At 42.1% G+C, this 17,949-nt stretch overlaps 1 protein-coding gene across 1 annotated transcript in view; it reads right to left on the bottom strand.

The window, feature by feature from the left end:
* Window positions 1–17,388, bottom strand: part of LOC139326266 (uncharacterized) — a 39,138-nt gene extending 21,750 nt beyond the window's left edge. The window contains 4 exon segments of the mRNA XM_070956422.1: window positions 8,098–8,297; window positions 8,807–8,892; window positions 16,844–16,956; window positions 17,274–17,388. Of these exon segments, the coding sequence (XP_070812523.1) occupies window positions 8,098–8,297; window positions 8,807–8,892; window positions 16,844–16,956; window positions 17,274–17,388 (514 nt within the window).
* Window positions 17,389–17,949: the final 561 nt, after the last annotated feature.

Here is a 17,949-nt window from a genome sequence, read left to right as displayed (position 1 = left end):
ACCGTTTGTCGGAGAAGGCAGGTGGCCTTCCTTGGTTGACCAATGAAGAGAAAAGGAGAGAAGAAGCAAAGCAGGAGGGAGACCAGGAGGATGTAGGAGAGGTCCCGGTTGTTGGCTTTGACAAAGGGAGTTTCTCTGTATTTAGTGAAGGTGACTAAAACAAGGCCTGTAGTTAGGAAGAAAAGTAGGGCAAAAGATACCAGGATGATGCCCAGATGTTCTTCATAAGACAGGAAGGTTATAACTTTGGGGATACATTGGACTCTGGCCTCATTTGGGTATTTATCATCTGGACACTTGGTGCATTTTTCGGTATCTGAGAAAGCAAAAAAAGCAATAGATCTTTAACATTCTGTCCTTTTATCTTCCAGAAAATACCTTCTTTGGATAACAGCTGATACCACAGGCATTTACCAAGAAGTATTTCTTAACAATTTCATTAAACAGTCTCTCCTTAGAAATGGCATAAGGTCTCCTGCTTGAGCAGGGGGTAGGACTAAAAGACCTCCAAGGTTCCTTCCAGCTGGATTCTGATTGTTTGTTTGTTTGTTTGTTTGTTTGTTTGTTTGTTTGTTTGATTGATTGATTAATCTACATGACTGGCAGAATATTTGTGTAATGAGTTCCCACCACAACTATCCACAGCATCAGATTATGGACCAATGACATCTTCTCAGTGATCCTCAAGGGGAGGATTCAATATACAGTGGATTGAAAAGTCTTTCAGAAGGTGGACCTAAAATAATTCATCAAGTTTCAAAGATCTCAGATGTTCCTAGAAAGGTAAACTTAGCAGCACACATCCAAACTAAAAAGGAGAAAAGATATGTCCTCTGCTGTTAGTAAAGCTTTCCCAGTCTGCCACCCCCTCCTCCCATCTCTTTCCCAGCCCCTCCTTCCAAGTCTTCTTGATTTACATCCGTTTATATAAGAAATTGTGCAGGTTAAAAATAAAAAAAACAGGTGAGCTTCAATCTGTTTTTTAATTTGGACCCAGTTTGGACAAAGCCTCCCATTTTCCTCAGTGTGACCCACCTTCCTGAGTGGAGAAGGTCCCCTCCGGACAAGGAAGGCAGTCATAGCAGCAAACTGGCTCTCCTTCTCGAGCCCTCTTGACAAATCCAGGATGACAACTTTCCACACATTTGGACTGAGGCAGGGACTGAGCAGAAGAAAAGGAATGCCAAAGAAAATATGTTAAGACTCTCCGTCCATGGAAAATGGAGGTAGAAATGGATGGAGACAAGTAGCCTCTGGTCTTCATTGAGGTAAATATGAAACCTCTGACTACTCCTAAACAGATGCAAGAGGTAAAACAACTGGCAGATTCTTCCTTTAGTTCCTCCCTTTTGCTTTTGGAATTAAACATTACAATAAAGTACTTTTCCATTTAATAAAGTCTCTAGAGGGATGGAATCTGGAACGAACTACCTCCGCACTTTCCGTAAGGCCCTGAAGACATTTTTATTTCAGCAAGCCGGCCTGGCCTGAATAGGTTTTATGGGTTAGTTTTTAATTGTATAGCTTGGGGTTTTAAATTGGGAGGCCGATTAATTTAATTTATTTTTAGTTATCTTAACTTTTATATTGTATATTATTTTAATTTTCGGCTGTTCACCACCCTGAGTCCCTTCGGGGAGAAGGGCGGTATATAAATTCAATAAATATAAATATAAATATAAAAAAGATTTAAATATGATGATATATTCATCTTAAAACTGAGAACAAAGTTTACTGTAAAAGATTTAGGAAACTTTTATTCCATTAGATTTTTTAATATGAAATTAAACTGTGATGAAGAAACCTCTGACCAGTAAGATCTTGAAAGGTTTCCGTAAAACATGGCAAAGCCACTCCACTTAGGTCCCGTCTCTTGAAGAGCTTCCATGAGATGACACCACCTGGCATGGGAGGCCAACCACCCTGGAGACTCCAGGCTTTGCCCCAGTGGTGAAATGTAAAATTTGTTCTTACCGGTTCTGTGGGCGTGGCTTGGTGGTCGTGGTTTGGTGGGGTCATGTGACTGGGTGGGCTTGGCCAACATTTTTTTTTTACTTTTTTAAAGCATTTTTTTTTACTACCGGTTCGGGCGAGTAGGTAGTAAAGAAAATGCTTTAAAAAGTTTCTTAAAGAAAGGTTCCGATGATCACAGCTGTGCTGTGCGATCGTTGGAACCTTTTTTAACCTTTTAAAAGTATTTTTTACTACCAGTTTGCCTAAATCAGAGTGAACCGGTAGCATTTCACCCCTGCTTTACCCACTTGAAATGGGACCTCAGGCTTTGGAAAACAGAAAAATGACACCAAAATTTCTCCCACCTTATTGAGCAACTTTAGCAGTGAAAGAGCATCTTGGTCGATAGAAAGTCTCTGTCTTTCAAAATACGCCAGAGTCTCTCTCCTGGGATCCTCCTTGGGGAGAACCAAGAAGCCCCAAATGCCCAGTTCTGCTGTTATCTCTCCATTTTGGTCCAAATACAGTTTAAAGTCAGAAATATTCCAAAATTCATTCTTCTCCAGAAAGGGATGAAACTAGAATGGGAACATCCAGGAATTTGAAAAACAGAGAACTTTGTTTCTTATCCCACATTGAATCTTTGTTCTACAATTGTCTCATCTCCAAATATGGGTAAATAGGATACAAATATGGCCATTATCTTCATAAGTGAATGAGAAAGTTTGAGAAAAATTTGTCCATCATATACTGAAAAAGCATAGAGAAAATATCATTGATACAATTCATCAATTATAGGGAACATTCTAGAGCAGATGACAAATAAAATGAACAGAGAAAGAAAAAAGATGATTCATAAACTCTTTGAAAACAAGAGGTTGATTCCCAGAAAGCATGGGTTGATCAAGAAGAAAGTTGTCAGGCTAATCTTCTCCCTGGTCATCCTGATGGAAAGCACCTCCAGATGGAGAGTGGCTGGCTCTGGAGAATTTGATCGCTGAAGAGGGAGCCGGGTTTAGAGAGGGGAGAGGCACTACCGATCAGTGCTTAGTTCTTCATCAACTGATGGAAAAATACGTATCAAATAGACCTGCATAATTCCACGCCTGCTTCATAGATCTCAAGGCAGCCTTTGATACGGTTCCCAGGACTAAGCTATGGGAGAAGCTGGAAGCTGCCTCAATTGACCACAGGGTTCTTCATCTATTACGTGCCCCACATACTAAGACATCCCTCAAGGTGAGGTGTGATATCCAGTGGTCCCTCTCAAAGTCAGTTAAAACTCAAAAGGGGGTTAAACGGGGGCATTTTGGCCCCCCTGCTTTTCAACTTTTACACAACTGGCATGGTCAAATGGCTAAACAAACCAAATCAACCCCCCCCAAAAAAATAGGTGACCGAAGCATCGCCCTCCTGCTCTATGCAGTTGCCCCTGTGATCCTCTCCAGGACACCAGAAGGCCTGAAAAGAGCCTTGCGAGCCCTTCTCCAGCACTGCAATTACAATCAACTGGGCATAAATGATGAGAAAACAAAGATCAAAAAGGCCAAAACTTGATTCATGGTATCTAAATGGCCACAAAATAGAGCAGGGAAGCCCCTTCAAATCCCTGGGGGTGGCCATTCAGGCCAAGGGTTCAAGAAAGATGCAGCTGCCCTGGGCCAAAGATCAGCCAGCACCATTCTTCATTGTTTCCGCACAAAGCGAGGCTACTATGTCCCTGCTGCTCTTAAGCTTTTTGTGCCCAAGTCGCTAGCACAGCTCCTTTATGGGACGTTGCTCGGACCGTCAGCTTCATGTTTTACATCATTAGAAGTAGTTCAATCCAAATTCACCAGATCAATTCTCCAGATGCCACGTTGTGTCTCAAATGCACTTCTGCGCCTGGAGACAGGATTGACAGAAGTCGAAGGAAGAATCCGTATAGCTGTTGTGGCCCACCAGTGGCCAGTGGAGCTGGCAGCAGATTCGGACAGTGAGGAGGTTGGGGAGGGACATGGGCCAGTCCTGGAGTCTGGGGAGGCTCTGATGAGGGCTCTGTGGTAGTGCACACACATTTGCGAACCGGTAGGGAAGGTAAGTGAATTTCACCCCTGGATTCTCCCCTCTTCTCTGATCCTTCCCTAGGCAGCCTCTCTTCTCCTCATCCCAAAAGTCACTCTCACACATCATTGCACTTCCTAAATAGATGATGGGAACTCTGGTGATATCACTGGATTTCAGTAATGGACTCACAAACAATTGTGTGATGTGATTAGAAAACTGAGGGGCGGATGGTATGATAACTAAGTGGATAAAAACTGTCTTCAAAGTGATACTCAAATAATTTTTAATCTTTTTAAATTTTTCCTTAAGACACCTGAAGGTTATGTTTGTTTACTTGATTGATTAGTCCATGGGCCAAATCAAAATGCAGATTTCCAAACACAAATTATTACTAAAATCCAATAAAAACAATTTAAAATGGAATTTGAATAAAATGCAATTCAAAATGAGATTGGAATAAAATACAATAATATATGGATAAATAAAATATGATAAAATTATATTTCAATATCACCCCTTCAGTCTACGCCAATCAGCCCCACAAATGCCAATCTCAACCGAGCCATTTTGCTCAAGTACTGAGCTGTATTAAATGTTGTTTTCAAATTCTGGCTGCAGATAAGGTGAGTCGTTTTGATATGGAATTCCCAATGGGGGAAACTGTCTTCAAAGAGATACTCAAATAATTTTTAATCTTTTTAAATTTTTAAATTTAATAGGCTGTACACCGCCCTGAGTCCTTCGGGAGAAGGGTGGTATAGAAATAAAATTATTCTTTAATTGTTATATGAGGAGATCTGGAGAATTGTAAGCACGAAATGATTTCAACCGATTGAAATGCTGTCTATAATTGTTTGTAAGGATGATATTTTTATGTTGTTGTTGTTGTGTTGTTGTTGTTTTTGTTTTTTTATTTTTAATCTAAAATAAAACTTTTTTCAAAAAAAAAAAAAGAAATAAAATTATTCTTCTTATTATTATTATTATTTTCCTACGACATCTGAAGGTTATGTTTGTTTACTTGATTGATTAGTCCATGGGCCAAATCAAAGTGCAGACTTCCAAACACAAATTATTAATAAAATCCGATAAAAACATTTTAAAATGGAATTTGTATAAAATAAAATTCAAAATGAGATTGGGTCAATGGGTCCTTCCTTTGATATATGAACCAAGGTACCTGCCTCTCATCCTCTTATGCGGGCAGCAATCAAATAGGATGTGAGCCAGGACTTCTGCCTCTGCCACTCTGCAAATGCAGAGACGTCCATTATCAGGTCTAGAGTGGAATCTCCCATATCTGACCATTGTGTCCAGCTGTTTGAATCTCGCTCGCGTAAATCTCTCCCTAAGATGTTTTGGCAGTTGCAACTTTAAATAGTTGTCTAGTTGAAAAGTAGGTTTGTATTTGCTCAGCCATTTCAACTTACCCACCTTACTTAGAATAGCCATGTCATTTTGTATCCTTAATTCTTTGGGCAGCTGTTTTTTTCAATTGTTCTCCTTTCACACAAGAGACAGGAAGGCCACAGCTACTTCCACAATCAATCAGTTTAATGATCCAAGAGGTTTGTGATTGTGAGTTTATCTGCTCTAGTAAGCATAACTTGGGGAGTCTATCTGTCTCCATTTCATTGACTTTGTGCCAGTGGTTAAATGCTTTGATATTGGATAGTGGATGAATTGTATACATTCCCAATTCAGCTCTAACTGCTGCAGCAGATGTCCTTAGATCTACCCCCACAATACAGCTCAGGTGCTGGGACTGTGTTTGTTCTAGTACTGTGGTTGAGTAGAAATCCCAAACTTCTGCTCCATACAAGAGCATAGGGGGAACCTTTATATACTTTAATTAATGGGCCAGGGATTGAAGGTTAGGGATAACTTTTTGCTATTGGACATCAATTTTTCTATGTTATCATTAATACAGTCAAGTTGATAAATCCCCTTCACGCAAGATTTGATCTAAGATGTAGATCCTAGAGTAACCTAATTTGATGAGATTTAATTTAAAGACTATAAAGTTTTTCTACTTAGAAACCTTATTTGAAACTGCATTTAAAAAGTTTGATAAAATAACAATGGTTTTAAATCAATTTAAAGACGATAATCAGAAGCAAGCTACAATTGTTGAATTGGATGGATTGGATTGGATGGATGGACTGGAACTGAATTTGCTGCTGGCATCCCTGAAGACGGAGTCTGGGTTGAAGGGAGGCTGCTTGGAGATGGCTGGAGAGGCCATGGACCCTGAAGACTCAAAGTGGGCAGAATGGATGACTGAAGAAATGGATTCTTTCAAGGAGATTGAGGGAGATTGGGGAATGAATTTTTCATATTTAATTGGAAAACAAATCTTAAGAGTTATTGTGTTTCAATTTACAGGAGGTCCTGTGACTGTGGGGAATGGAAAGCAGTTGCTGGGAAAGATCCTAATTAAAGTTTAAAGGAAATGTGTTATTATTAAGCATCAAACAAAGATATTGAATCATGAACAGATTCAGGATGGATCAGAGATAATGATTGTGGTGGTCTGTGGTAGATAAGAAGCCCCTGCAAATTGTCTGAGAGTTAAATAGAATAGCAGATAACAGACAGTTTTGAAGTTTTGAAATTTAATTTTTTTTTATTGCCTCTTAACTATATTTTTTTATATACAGCAGACAGATGACAAGTCAAGTGGTTGCAAATATATCGGTAGAAGATTATAATTGTGGGCGTATTTTGCAAGGGGGAGAAATGTACATCTGTCAGTATTCAACTGGGGAACAATATATGCGTATGTGGTTTTATCTGTTTTTAATGCACAATTTTTTAAAAAATGTTTCATCTAATTTTGTTTTGTCTTTGTAATAGTTTTATTTTTTGAAGTTTGTATTTTACTTTTTTGAATAAAATAAAATTTAATGAGAGGAATATCAAGTTTCCAGAAACAATATTTATCATCAGCACACACAGAAGGGTGCATATCTAAAAAGCAGTAGAAAAATATCTGATTTTTAGCAACTAGGAATTGACTAACTAAATAGAGTGTCATATAAGAACATAAATGATGGACTGGAAGAAAGATGAGGGACCCCAAACTTGATATGCATGTTTGTGAAAATGATCTCAAAATCGTAGTTAACTGTGAACATAATCTGAGTCAGCAGGAAGATGTTCATGGAAAGAAGGCAAATGCAGCCATAAGAATATCAGGAAGTGAACGTTCTGGTTTGGGGAGACCCCAACTCAAGGACCAGGTCCCCTTGCAGGCACCAAGCATGGACGAGAATTTGCTGTTTTAGAGCTGAGCCAGTAAAGCAGAGAAGTTCAGTCTCCTCTTCATGGATTATCTGAGTGCAAAGACTGAGCAGCCATCAGTCAGAGAAGCTTTAACTGGGATTCCTGCAGAGAGGAGGGGTTGGGCTAGATGGTCTCAGGGTCCACTCCAAATTTATAAAGGTCGTCATGCCACAACATGTATCTATTGTGCTGTTTTAGCTCTAGCCCCACCTAGTGGCCGGGGGCAGATAAGCCTCACTGTATGGTCTGAAGCCAGACTCCCTTTTCTCTCAGCCTTTGGAGGAGATGGAAACAGCCGGTTTGACCGAGACACATGGTCATCCGGAGGCCTCCGTCCCTCACACGGAGCATCCCTGGAGAGGTTCCAGCTGCTTCTTTGTTGGCTCTTAGTTAATGCTGCCTATCTCCTATTTATATTTGACTCTCACTCTTTGCATCTCCTCAGTTTCTCCGTGCCCTTTTCTCCCAATGAAACACCCAGATCCACCCCAGGCTCCCTTTCACTGGAGGAGAAGAGGGGGTTTAGCTGCCTGTTGAGCTGCACACAGACCCACCTGCAGTGGGGACGGAACAAAGGGGAAATTCCACCATTCTAATCACAAAACCACAAATACAGGAATTCATTTTAAAAAGAATGCAGCATTTTCAAATGAGCAGAATTTCATATTAAAATGCCATGGTATCTACTCTTTGGAACCATTATTCCCTCAGCAATTGAATTGGCCAGATCTGTTGAGATGGTTCCCCTCTTTCTCCTCTGGATTCCTCCTCCAAAGTATCTAAGATTAATGGATCCATATTGAGACCCCATACCTGCCATGGCTGCAGCCTTGGAGACCCCAAGGTCTTTTCTCCCTCCGTCCTTCTCCACCTCGATCTGGAGGAATAAGCGGCATTCAAGGCCTGGGCCAGAGTCTTCATGATACTGTAATATTGATAGTGATTTCCGAACTTTCCTCTGTTCCTTTTCTCCTGGGTCTCCAGTGGGGCTTTCTGGGTGCATCTTCTGCGGCCTTTGAGAGAAAAGACGTTCTTTGAAAGAGAACAGCGGAAATAAGGATCTTGAAACTTTTCTTCCACAAAGAAATGAGGTTCAAAGGCAGAATCAATTGGCCTTTCTTTTGGCAGATAACCAAAGTTCCAAATACTATGGATGTATTTGAGAAGTCTGTGCTTTTTCATTGTATACCCTATAAAATTTGTGAGGAACCAAACTTTCCCTTCAATGGGTCCTGGCAGACGCCTAAGTGTTAAATGGAAAGGAAGAATTCTGTCCCAAATGGAATCAAATTCTATGAAGTGAACAAAGACGTTGATTTGTCTCCATTTAGAGAGGGCATCCCTGAGAGCTACTTTATGTTCTATTTGTGAAAATTGTTGTGATATAACAACACAAATTCCATTCCTGACAAGCACAGGAGGAAAAATCCTCATGAAATTCTCTCCATTTTCTGTGTCTGAAGCAAAGAGGCCAATCAGGGTCCATCTGAAATGGAGGAGCAGCTGGATAATTGCTGAGTACTGGAATCCTTCTTTGGGCTCCATCTGGTGGAAAAAGGGGAATTTCCTTTTATTACTCAGAGCCTCTGAAGTAATCATATGACTGATCTAAAAAAGCAATGAAGAATGCTATGTTATATTTGGGATCAGATCAAGTCCAAAATATTAGATTTTAATAAATCCAACCTGGTTCTCATGAATGTATTAGAATAGTTTGTTAATTAGACATTGTTTAAAATATTAAAGACAGAATATTAACAAAATTGTATCATAATAATGGAAAATAATAAACAAATTAAAAAACTATAAATAATGTAAATCATATTACTGTATCACCCCTACAATTTATCACAATTAAATTAACACGTGCAAATTTCTATTCCAATAAAGGGTCTATAATAATTTTTGAGAATTGCTGCATCTTTTTCTGCTTCTATATCCCAGAATCTTTCTGGAGGAAATTTTTTAACTTCTTTCTCCAGTTGTACAAGAATCAGGCAGACCTCAAAGCCTAATAAGATGTGTTAGTTGCTTTACTAATTGTCAAAAGAAAAACACCTCAATTAGCTGTTGTTGTGTGAAATATTTTTTTATGTTTTTAATGTAATAAAAGTTTAATAAAGTGATTATATATAAAAAAGATTTATTAGTTGCATAATCCAAGTTTGGTCTTTAATTGAAGTTTTGTCTGTTCCAACAGCCACAATTGTCAGAGTCTGTCACTTTCTATAGATTAAATTTTATGCCAATGCCCATATTTTCTGAATTTAGGCAAAGCAGAAATTGGGTAAATTCCCAAATCAGCTCTGAGGGCAGCAGCTGGAGTCCTTTTACCCACCCCAAGATCCTCCTCAGAGGCTGAGATTGGGTTGGTTCTGCTGGTGGTTTCTCTCTGGAGCCCCAAACATCAGATTGATGTAAGAACATGGGGGAAAACTGGGCCTCGTATACTTTAATAATTGGGGCTGAGGAAGCTGGAGAGCTATGAGGTTTTCATTTAAGCACCACTTTCACTCCTGCCCTTTCTCTAACTGAGCTCCTTGGATGATGAGGGAGCCAAGATTCAGGCTCAGAGAAAACAACCCCAGGTAAGGAAAGGTGTTACTTGCTCTATTGTCTGACCATCCATGGCTATGATGTCATTTCACAAAGACCATAACTTTTGAACTTGCTTTATAAATTGTCAGATAATTATTAAGACAAAACAATCCAAGTCTATACAATCCAATGTATAGGTAGGATAATATCACATTATCTGTATAAATCAGTGTATTCCAATAGGAATTTAGCAGGCTAAACATGTGTATCTATAACAGAACTTATAACAAAATAAAAGGGTTGGAAGGGACCTTGGAGGTCCTCTAGTCCAACCCCCTGTTCAAGCAGTAAACCAGGCATAATAGCAGTAACTGTGAGAGGGATCCTGGAGTCTTAGTGGACAACCAATTAAATATGAGTCAAGAGTTTGCAGCGGCAGCCAAAAAAGCCAATGCAATCCTAAATTGCATTAACAGAGGGATACAATCAAGATCAAGAGAGGTACTAATATACACTCTATAAAGCCTTAGTAAGGCCACACCTAGAATCCTGCATCCAGTTTTGATCACCACACTATAGAAAAGATGTTGAGACTCTAGAAAAAGTGCAGAGAAGAGCAACCAAGAGGATTAGGGGACTGAAGGCTAAAACATACAATGAAGGCTGCAGGAACTGGGCATGGCTGGTCTAGTGAAGAGAAGGACCAGAGAAGACATGATAGCAGTCTTCCAATATTTGAGGGGCTGCCACAGAGAGGAGGGGGTCAAGCTATTTTCCAAAGCACCCAAAGGCCGGACAAGGAATAATGGATGGAAACTGAACAGGAGAGATTCAACCTGGAAATAAGGAGAAATTTTCTGACAGTGAGAGCAATCAACCGATGGAACTGAAGCTGCCTTCAGAAGTTGTGGGACCTTCATCACTGGAAGCTTTCAAGAAGAGGCTGGACTGTCATCTGCAGAAATGGTGTAGGGTCTGCTTGGACTAGATGACCTACAAGGTCCCTTCCAACTCTCTTAATCTGTATCTATCTATACTATTCCAGACAAGTGGCTGTCCTGTCTCTTCTTCAAAGCCTCCAGTGATGGACCACCCACAACTTCTGAAGGGGAGACGTTCCATTCCTCATCATTAGGAAATTTCTCCTTAGTTCTAGATTGTTTCTCTCCTTCATTAGTTTCCACCCATTGTTTCTTGTCTTGTCTTCTAGTTCTTTGAAAAATTGGTTGACCTCTTCTTCTTTGTGGTAGCCCCTCAAATTTTGGTACATTGCTATTATTTCACCCCAATCCTTTTCACTAGACTAGATATACCCAATTCCTGCAACTGTTCCTCATATGTTTTAGTCTCCAGGCCCTTAATCATCTTAGTTCCTCTTTTCTGCACTCTTTCCAGAGTCTCTACATCTTTTTTATAATATGGAGACTAAAACTGGATGCACAATTCCAAGTCTGGTCTTGCCAAGGCATTAAAAAGCAATACCAATAATTCATGTGATCTTGATTTTATCCCTCTGTTAATGCAATCTAGGACTGAATTGACTTTTTTGGCTGCTGCCACAGACTGACTCCATCTGGGGGGTGATGCTGTCTATCCCACATATTTTCAGCTTCCCAAGAAATAGGTTGTGGTTTCTCTGTCAAAGCCTTTCTGAAATCCAAGCACTGTATACTACATGAACTGTATTTCATTGGTCCACTAATTTAGTCATTTTTGTCAAAGAATGAAATAACCTTTATTTATGATCTGTTTTTTGACCCTGCATTAGTCCTAGTAAGTCATTCATATCTCGACTGAAGAACAAGGGTTCAAATATGCATCTTTCCCTTCCCCCTTGGTAAGCATAGATCCTTCTTCTAATGGCTCCATTGAGCCCAAATCTCCCTCTCAAACAAGGGCTTGGATCAGGGCCAACAGGCTGAGCTCCATTTTGAGGGCAAAACATTTTCTCCATCATATTTCTCTGTTTATTCAGTCAAATACTGCACTAACATCTAGAAAGCCTGCAAACCTTGTTTTACCTCACTGATATAGATGAGATATTTCAAGACAAATTTGTTGCCAATATTAGATTATTAACTTATGCCTTATTTCTTATAAAATCTATCTAGCTTTTAATTCTACCTAAAACATTCTGGTTCTTCTGCAAGGAATACATTTTTCTCAGGTTTATCTAAGAGGGTCATGGCATAAATTTTAGCCAAAATATCTACTAGTCTATTTAGTCTATAGTTCCTAGAGTCCTTTTTATTCCACATTCTAGGCAAATAAAATGCTACTATTGCCAACTTCAATCTGACTGGATACGGTAGGCATTATTTATCTGTGAAAATGAAGATGCCAATAGAGGCCCCAACAACCAGGGATATTTTTTGATCAGTTAAATAGTTTTTAGAATGTCTTCTTCAGCAAATGTTTTGCTTGCATTTCAGGCCTTTTATGATGAATCTCAACATACATATAATGGGGTAAAATATTGAATTTTTTGCTAATATGGAGAAAAGCAGCTCTTGAATTCCAGGGAGAAGACATGATTGCATCTATTGCTCACCCACCACCACCCACCCCTCACTTTACCAAAGAGAGAAAAACACACACAAACCTGTGGGACTTTGTAGGTGCCTCCTAATGTTGACATCTGAATGGAGATCTCCCTGTCAGCTGCATCAAGAAGAGCCAGAATGTTGTCCTTCCTTCCACAGCCGTAGTTGGGGACATTTGCTTCTCCAGTGGAGAGAATGTCCAGCAAGGCATCTGAAGTGTGGAAAGTGCTAATATAGTTGTTATGGATGTTGTAGCCAAGTGTGAGATTGTGCAAGAGATGGGAATTCTTGTTGGCCAGTTGAATGTTGAAAATGTATAGTAAGCCAAAATAAAAATTGTAAGAAGTCCTATTGAAAGAAAGTTATTATAATCAACAGCCAGAACAAATACTTTTGTTATATATTATATATATATAATCCTCCACAAGCCTACTGAGCCTTAAACCAACATTGATCCAAAACCAGTGATCAGTTACACAAATATGGAAATTGGCTGAGGTACAACAACTACAACTGATTCCACCACTACTTTAAATAAAATTCATTATCCAAGTGATAAATTAAGGATTGAATTGAGGGAGGAAAATAATCTGCAGGCCTTTCAGCTTTTTTTCAGACCCCTTTTTGAGTCTCTTTCACAAAATCAGACAAAAGAGAGAAGCCATGGAAATCAAAATCATTCAGGAAATTAGACATATTCCCCAATATAGGAATAAATGGGAAAAAAACAGAAAAGAAGGAGAGTGTTAGAATGGAGGGACAGCAACTCCATCACCCTGAATGACTTACGGATCATGGAAAACAAACTGAAGAGAAGGAGCAACGTTGAAAAGCAACTTTGTATGCAATATTTCATCTCCACTGGTGATTATACTGATTAGATGGTCTCCTGGGCTGTAAAAGCTCTGTGGCTGTTTTCCATCCTGGTTCTCCAAACTCAGTGGGCATTTCATTCTCAGCTTCCCAGAGACTGGATGGGACAAAAGCAGCATCAGAAACAGAAGCAGGAGATCCATAATTCATGGGTGAATCAATCAATCTCTTTCCTGTTTCTAAAGAAGAATTAGAAGAATCAAAGGACTCTCACAAGGTGGAATATGATCCAGTTGCTTTCCTTCTTCAAACACAGAGAAACACTCAGCTTCATCTGGAAAGGAGGGAGACGTAGATTCAAGAGCACAGACTCTGCCTGTCCCAAAACTCCATATTTCTCTGCCCAAAGTCTCCCCTGGAGGATTCGGCCAAACAGCAGAGCTGAAACTTTTACCATAATTCTCCCTCTCAGGAGGGATCCCTGGATAATTTAAGTAGTTCTTGCAGTCAAAGATTGTTGGGAAATTCTCTGGAGGGAAATGAAAGAGAAATAATCCCCATGTGATTCAAAATAACAGGGGCAGAGAGGGAATTAAATCCGTCATCTAGAATTGTGAGGTTTGGGAGCTCCATGCTTGAAAGTGGCCCCAGAGGGAATACATGGCACCTGTGGCTGAAATAACAAATAAATCTGATATTTGTTTGCATAGTGATGAAAGAGAAAATCCCAGAGGCCAGTTAACGCCAGAGAATGTCACAGATCTGAAATAGCTGCCAGCTGAGTTGGAGCCAAAATTTACTTTATTTTGAAAGCTAATACTCAAGGGCACCACACAAAAGGGCTGATGCAATAATGTGGCCAGACTACAAAAACAACATCAACCTTAGTGAACAACTAGTTTTTTGAACTTTGCAGAGTTAAAAAAAAATGTGTTTGAGAGAGAGAGAGAGAGAGAGAGAGGGAGGGAGAGAGAGAGAGAGAGAAACCAAGGGAAAAGAGATGGAGAAGTCAAGGCTGCCTCTCACCCCATGTGGGGAGGGGAGGGAGGGAAGGGGAGCTCAGGACCCTCGTGTTGTCGAGCCCTGGCTGGGACTCGCCATTGATGGGGGGCTGGGGGAGTCGAAGCGTCGACGATACCCACCTGGCTGCCTGGGATGGTGGGGGAAGCTCTGCGCGGCAACCGGCTGGGTCCAGCAATAAGCAGCATGCCGCCTTGGCAAGATTGGCACAGTTTCCAAAGTCTGAGTCGTTGGCGCTGACCTATGACGTTCTTTTTTTTTTATTGAAAAAGTTTTTCAAATACAGATTTTTCCCCCTCTTCAAAACTAACCTTTAAAATCACAGCCAGAACTTCAGCAGACATCTTTCTCAAGTCCTCCCTGTTATTTTCCTGTATTCCCCTCATTCTGATTGCAAATTCCATGGATCTGAATTGCATCATTGTAACTTCATTTTCAATCCTTTGCTTTATATTATCTACATTGTAAGTCTTGTGATCAGCTTCCTTCATTTTAGACTCTACTTCTGAGCTGTTTTCTTGAATCATTGTCAAGTCATTTTCAATTCTTTGTATTTTATTATCCAGATTATAAATTTTATAATCAGCTTCCTTCATTTTAGACTCTATTTCTAAATTGATATCTTTATCCATCTTTAGAATTACTTCTGAAAAGCTTTTCAAAGCTGTTACAATATAACGCTTCAGGTTATCATACTTTTGTTGAACCAACTCTGTAATTTCCTGTCTAAATTTTTCAAGATTCTGGTTCATAATCTCATCATGTCTTGACAACTCCTCCACAACAAATTCCTTTAAGTTTTTAAAACCATTCTTCTGCATCTGCAAGCTCAAAAATTGCTCTTGTGATTTATAAATGGGGGAGCCCCCCCCCCCCACAGATGGTTGTCTGGCTTTGTCAGTTTTAACGCCATCTTGCCACACAAACAGACTCTTTTTAAAGAAAAAGTCTTCTCTCCACACAATATCAATATCAAGTCTCTAAGAAGGAAGAAGCATGAAACAGAAATTTTTCTCTTCTCTTCTAGCCAGCACTATTGCTTCAAATACTTTGTAACATATTAAACCATTCAAACGGAAAGACTTTCGCTTTCAGCTTTCTTCTCAAGCCTCAGCCAGCTGCCATTTTAAACTTTTTTTTTCTCCTTTCACTCTTTCTCCATTCTTAAAATCAATTATAGGGTTGTTACAAATACTTGCAATTTAGAGTCCCAAATCCGGATTTCATCCTGCTTATTCAAGCAATCTGTTAGTTTTCACTGATTAGGTTGGTCACATCGTCTAGCTCTGCAAAGCACAGAGTTCCCCCGAAGCCCAGAGCAGCGGCGAGCTGCATAGGGAGCCTCATCCTGCTTCCTCCCCAAGAGTAAAAAAAAACTCTGGGGACTTCACAGAGGGCTCTACCTGTTCTCGCCAGCTCTCCTCACATTTCCTTAAAGAAACGGAGTTTTTCGAGCCGCCTCTCAGCTGTAAGGGCGGCTCTTTACGGGCAGCGGGGCTGGCGGTCCCAAAAGACCGTCTGGTGATGACGGAAGCCAAACCAGAAGCCAGGCGCTGACCTATGATGTTCATGGAGCACCGACAATGTCGACAGGCAGGAGTAGTGAAATCGCTGAACAGCTGATGGGGGTGTGTGGATTGTGTGCCGGATGGTAGTTGAGAGGCGGGAAGGGAATAAATAGCGTTGCACGGCGGTTGCGTGCAGCGCTGACTTTAACCCCGTGATCCGGCTTGTTATGTTCTTCTGGCTGTGCTGCTGCTTAGGCCTTGTTTAGACCTTGATTAAACTTTGCAAATCAACATTGCTTCTTGGTTCTTTTTGATGCTCACAGACTGGACGATAGACAAAGTCGAGACGTGTTGCAGATGGAAAGCTGATCTTCAAAATTCAACTTCCATCTTCAGAGACCTGGGAATGCAGAATCCCATGTCCCATGTTCCCCCGCCACCCTTTCCCATGCAGAGGCCAGGCAAGGGGGCTCTTGCAGGGATGCCAGGCAGGACTCTGCCCGGCTGAGTGGGGAGCCCCTCTAGGGAGAAGGGAGCTGGGGAGCCTTGTGGTGGGGAAGGAAAGCAGATTTGCAAAATCCCCCTCCTGGTTCCATCTATTGAATTCTGGAAATGGGGAAGACCATATCCCATGTTGCACTGCCACCTCTTTCCATGCATGGGGCACTCGGGGGGGGGGGAAGCAAAGCCCAGACCCACGGAGAAAGCCCAGGATGGCCAGGAAGGAGGAGGGGATCTGGGGCATTCCTGGGAAGAGACTAACCTGGTGTCAATTTTAGAAGACAATTTTCTTTTTTGCTTCTTAACTGCCACATACTTTAGTTGGGGAAGTTGGGAGGGGGTTGTTGTTGGAGGGGTAGAAAGTTAGTCATAACAACGTTCCGTATTCAAGGACTTTTGCCTGCATCTGATGGAGACTGCCTGAAGATTGTATCCGGTGGAGTGTGAAGAGTTGATTGGACAACGTGATGAACTTGTGGGTGTGGGGAGGGCTGTGAACTGTCAGCTGGATAGAGAAAGCTTTCAGATTCGGGTTTTCCCAGATGTGCCAACATGACATCTCTAATAAATTGGAACTTTGAGGAACCTCAGGCCTCAGAGCTTTATTTCATTAGGGGTGTCCCTTGGAACCCTGACAGCAGGTGGAGCTCCGGGCAGCCTCTGGGGCTCGGAGCCCAGGTGGGACACCGAGGCAGCTGCAAGGGAAGTCCCACAGATGCTGCCAGGCAGACAGGTGAGGCAGGCAGGTGCTGCGGAGGGGACAGCGGGGAATCTGGTCTTGAGAGGAGCGGATCGGCCACTCCCAGACTCTGGGCCCGGATTCTCTCTGGCCAAGGTTACAGCTGTAGGGCATGGGAGAAACAGTGCCTGGCTCTGTGGAGGGAGCAGGAGAGGCCAAGAGCAGCAGCGGTTTGGGGAGGGGCAAAGTTGGAGTCTCTTAGAAGGGGGGAGGGCAGGAGGGAAGGGAATCTCCTCTTGGGGGAAAGGTCTCAACCTCCCCACTTTCCTTGCCTGCGTCCAGGTGAGGCTCCAAGAGCTTCTCATCAGCTGCAATTCTCCCCCCTACCCCCAGGATCTGAAAGGACCCCCCCCCCAATCCCTTCCCCAGTCTGTGTCCGGCCCGGCACTCCGAGGGTGGCGGTACAAGCCCCCTTCCTGCCTCGGCCTTTCTCCATGGCCATTGCGCTGAGGCCCCTGAGCTCACCCCCATTTCTGTCCCTTGGGGAGCTGTGGGGGGGGAAGGAGTGATGAAAGAGCTGGCCCCCCTTCCCTCCCCAACTCTAGGTAGCCACATCTGGGGAAGGGGAGGTTCCGCCTGACTTGGGGGAGGGAGGACAATGGCAGGAGACCTGAGCCAGGTGGGCCGAAACTCCCCTTTTGTTGGGGGTGGAGCCGGTTCCTCCCCTCCAGACCTTCCCAGCCTCCAGGCACTGCGGAGGCCCCTGAATAGCCCGGACTGACCAACCAGGCTCCCTTGCGGCTCCTTTTGGATCCCATCGGCAGTTGAAAGGAGGAGACCAGTTGGAGGAGGAGACCAGAAAAGAGCAGGAAGACCCCAATGGCAGAGACCCCCTCCGTCCACAGGCCTGGTTGGTCAGTCGAGGCCACTCAGCCGATCCCCCTGTTTCCGGAGGCTGGGAGGGTCCAGATGGAGGGGAAGCAGCTCCCCGTCACTTTCAACGCCAGGGAGAGGACGGGGCTGGGAGACGTGCGGGACCCCCTTTCTCTGAGGGCCCCTGCCC

The sequence above is a fragment of the Pituophis catenifer genome, unplaced genomic scaffold (assembly GCF_029215685.1).
Source record: "Pituophis catenifer annectens isolate HBS135680 unplaced genomic scaffold, rPitCat1.0.hap2 SCAF_21, whole genome shotgun sequence".
Lineage (NCBI taxonomy): Eukaryota > Metazoa > Chordata > Lepidosauria > Squamata > Colubridae > Pituophis > Pituophis catenifer.
This window is presented reverse-complemented; position numbering and strand designations above follow the sequence as displayed.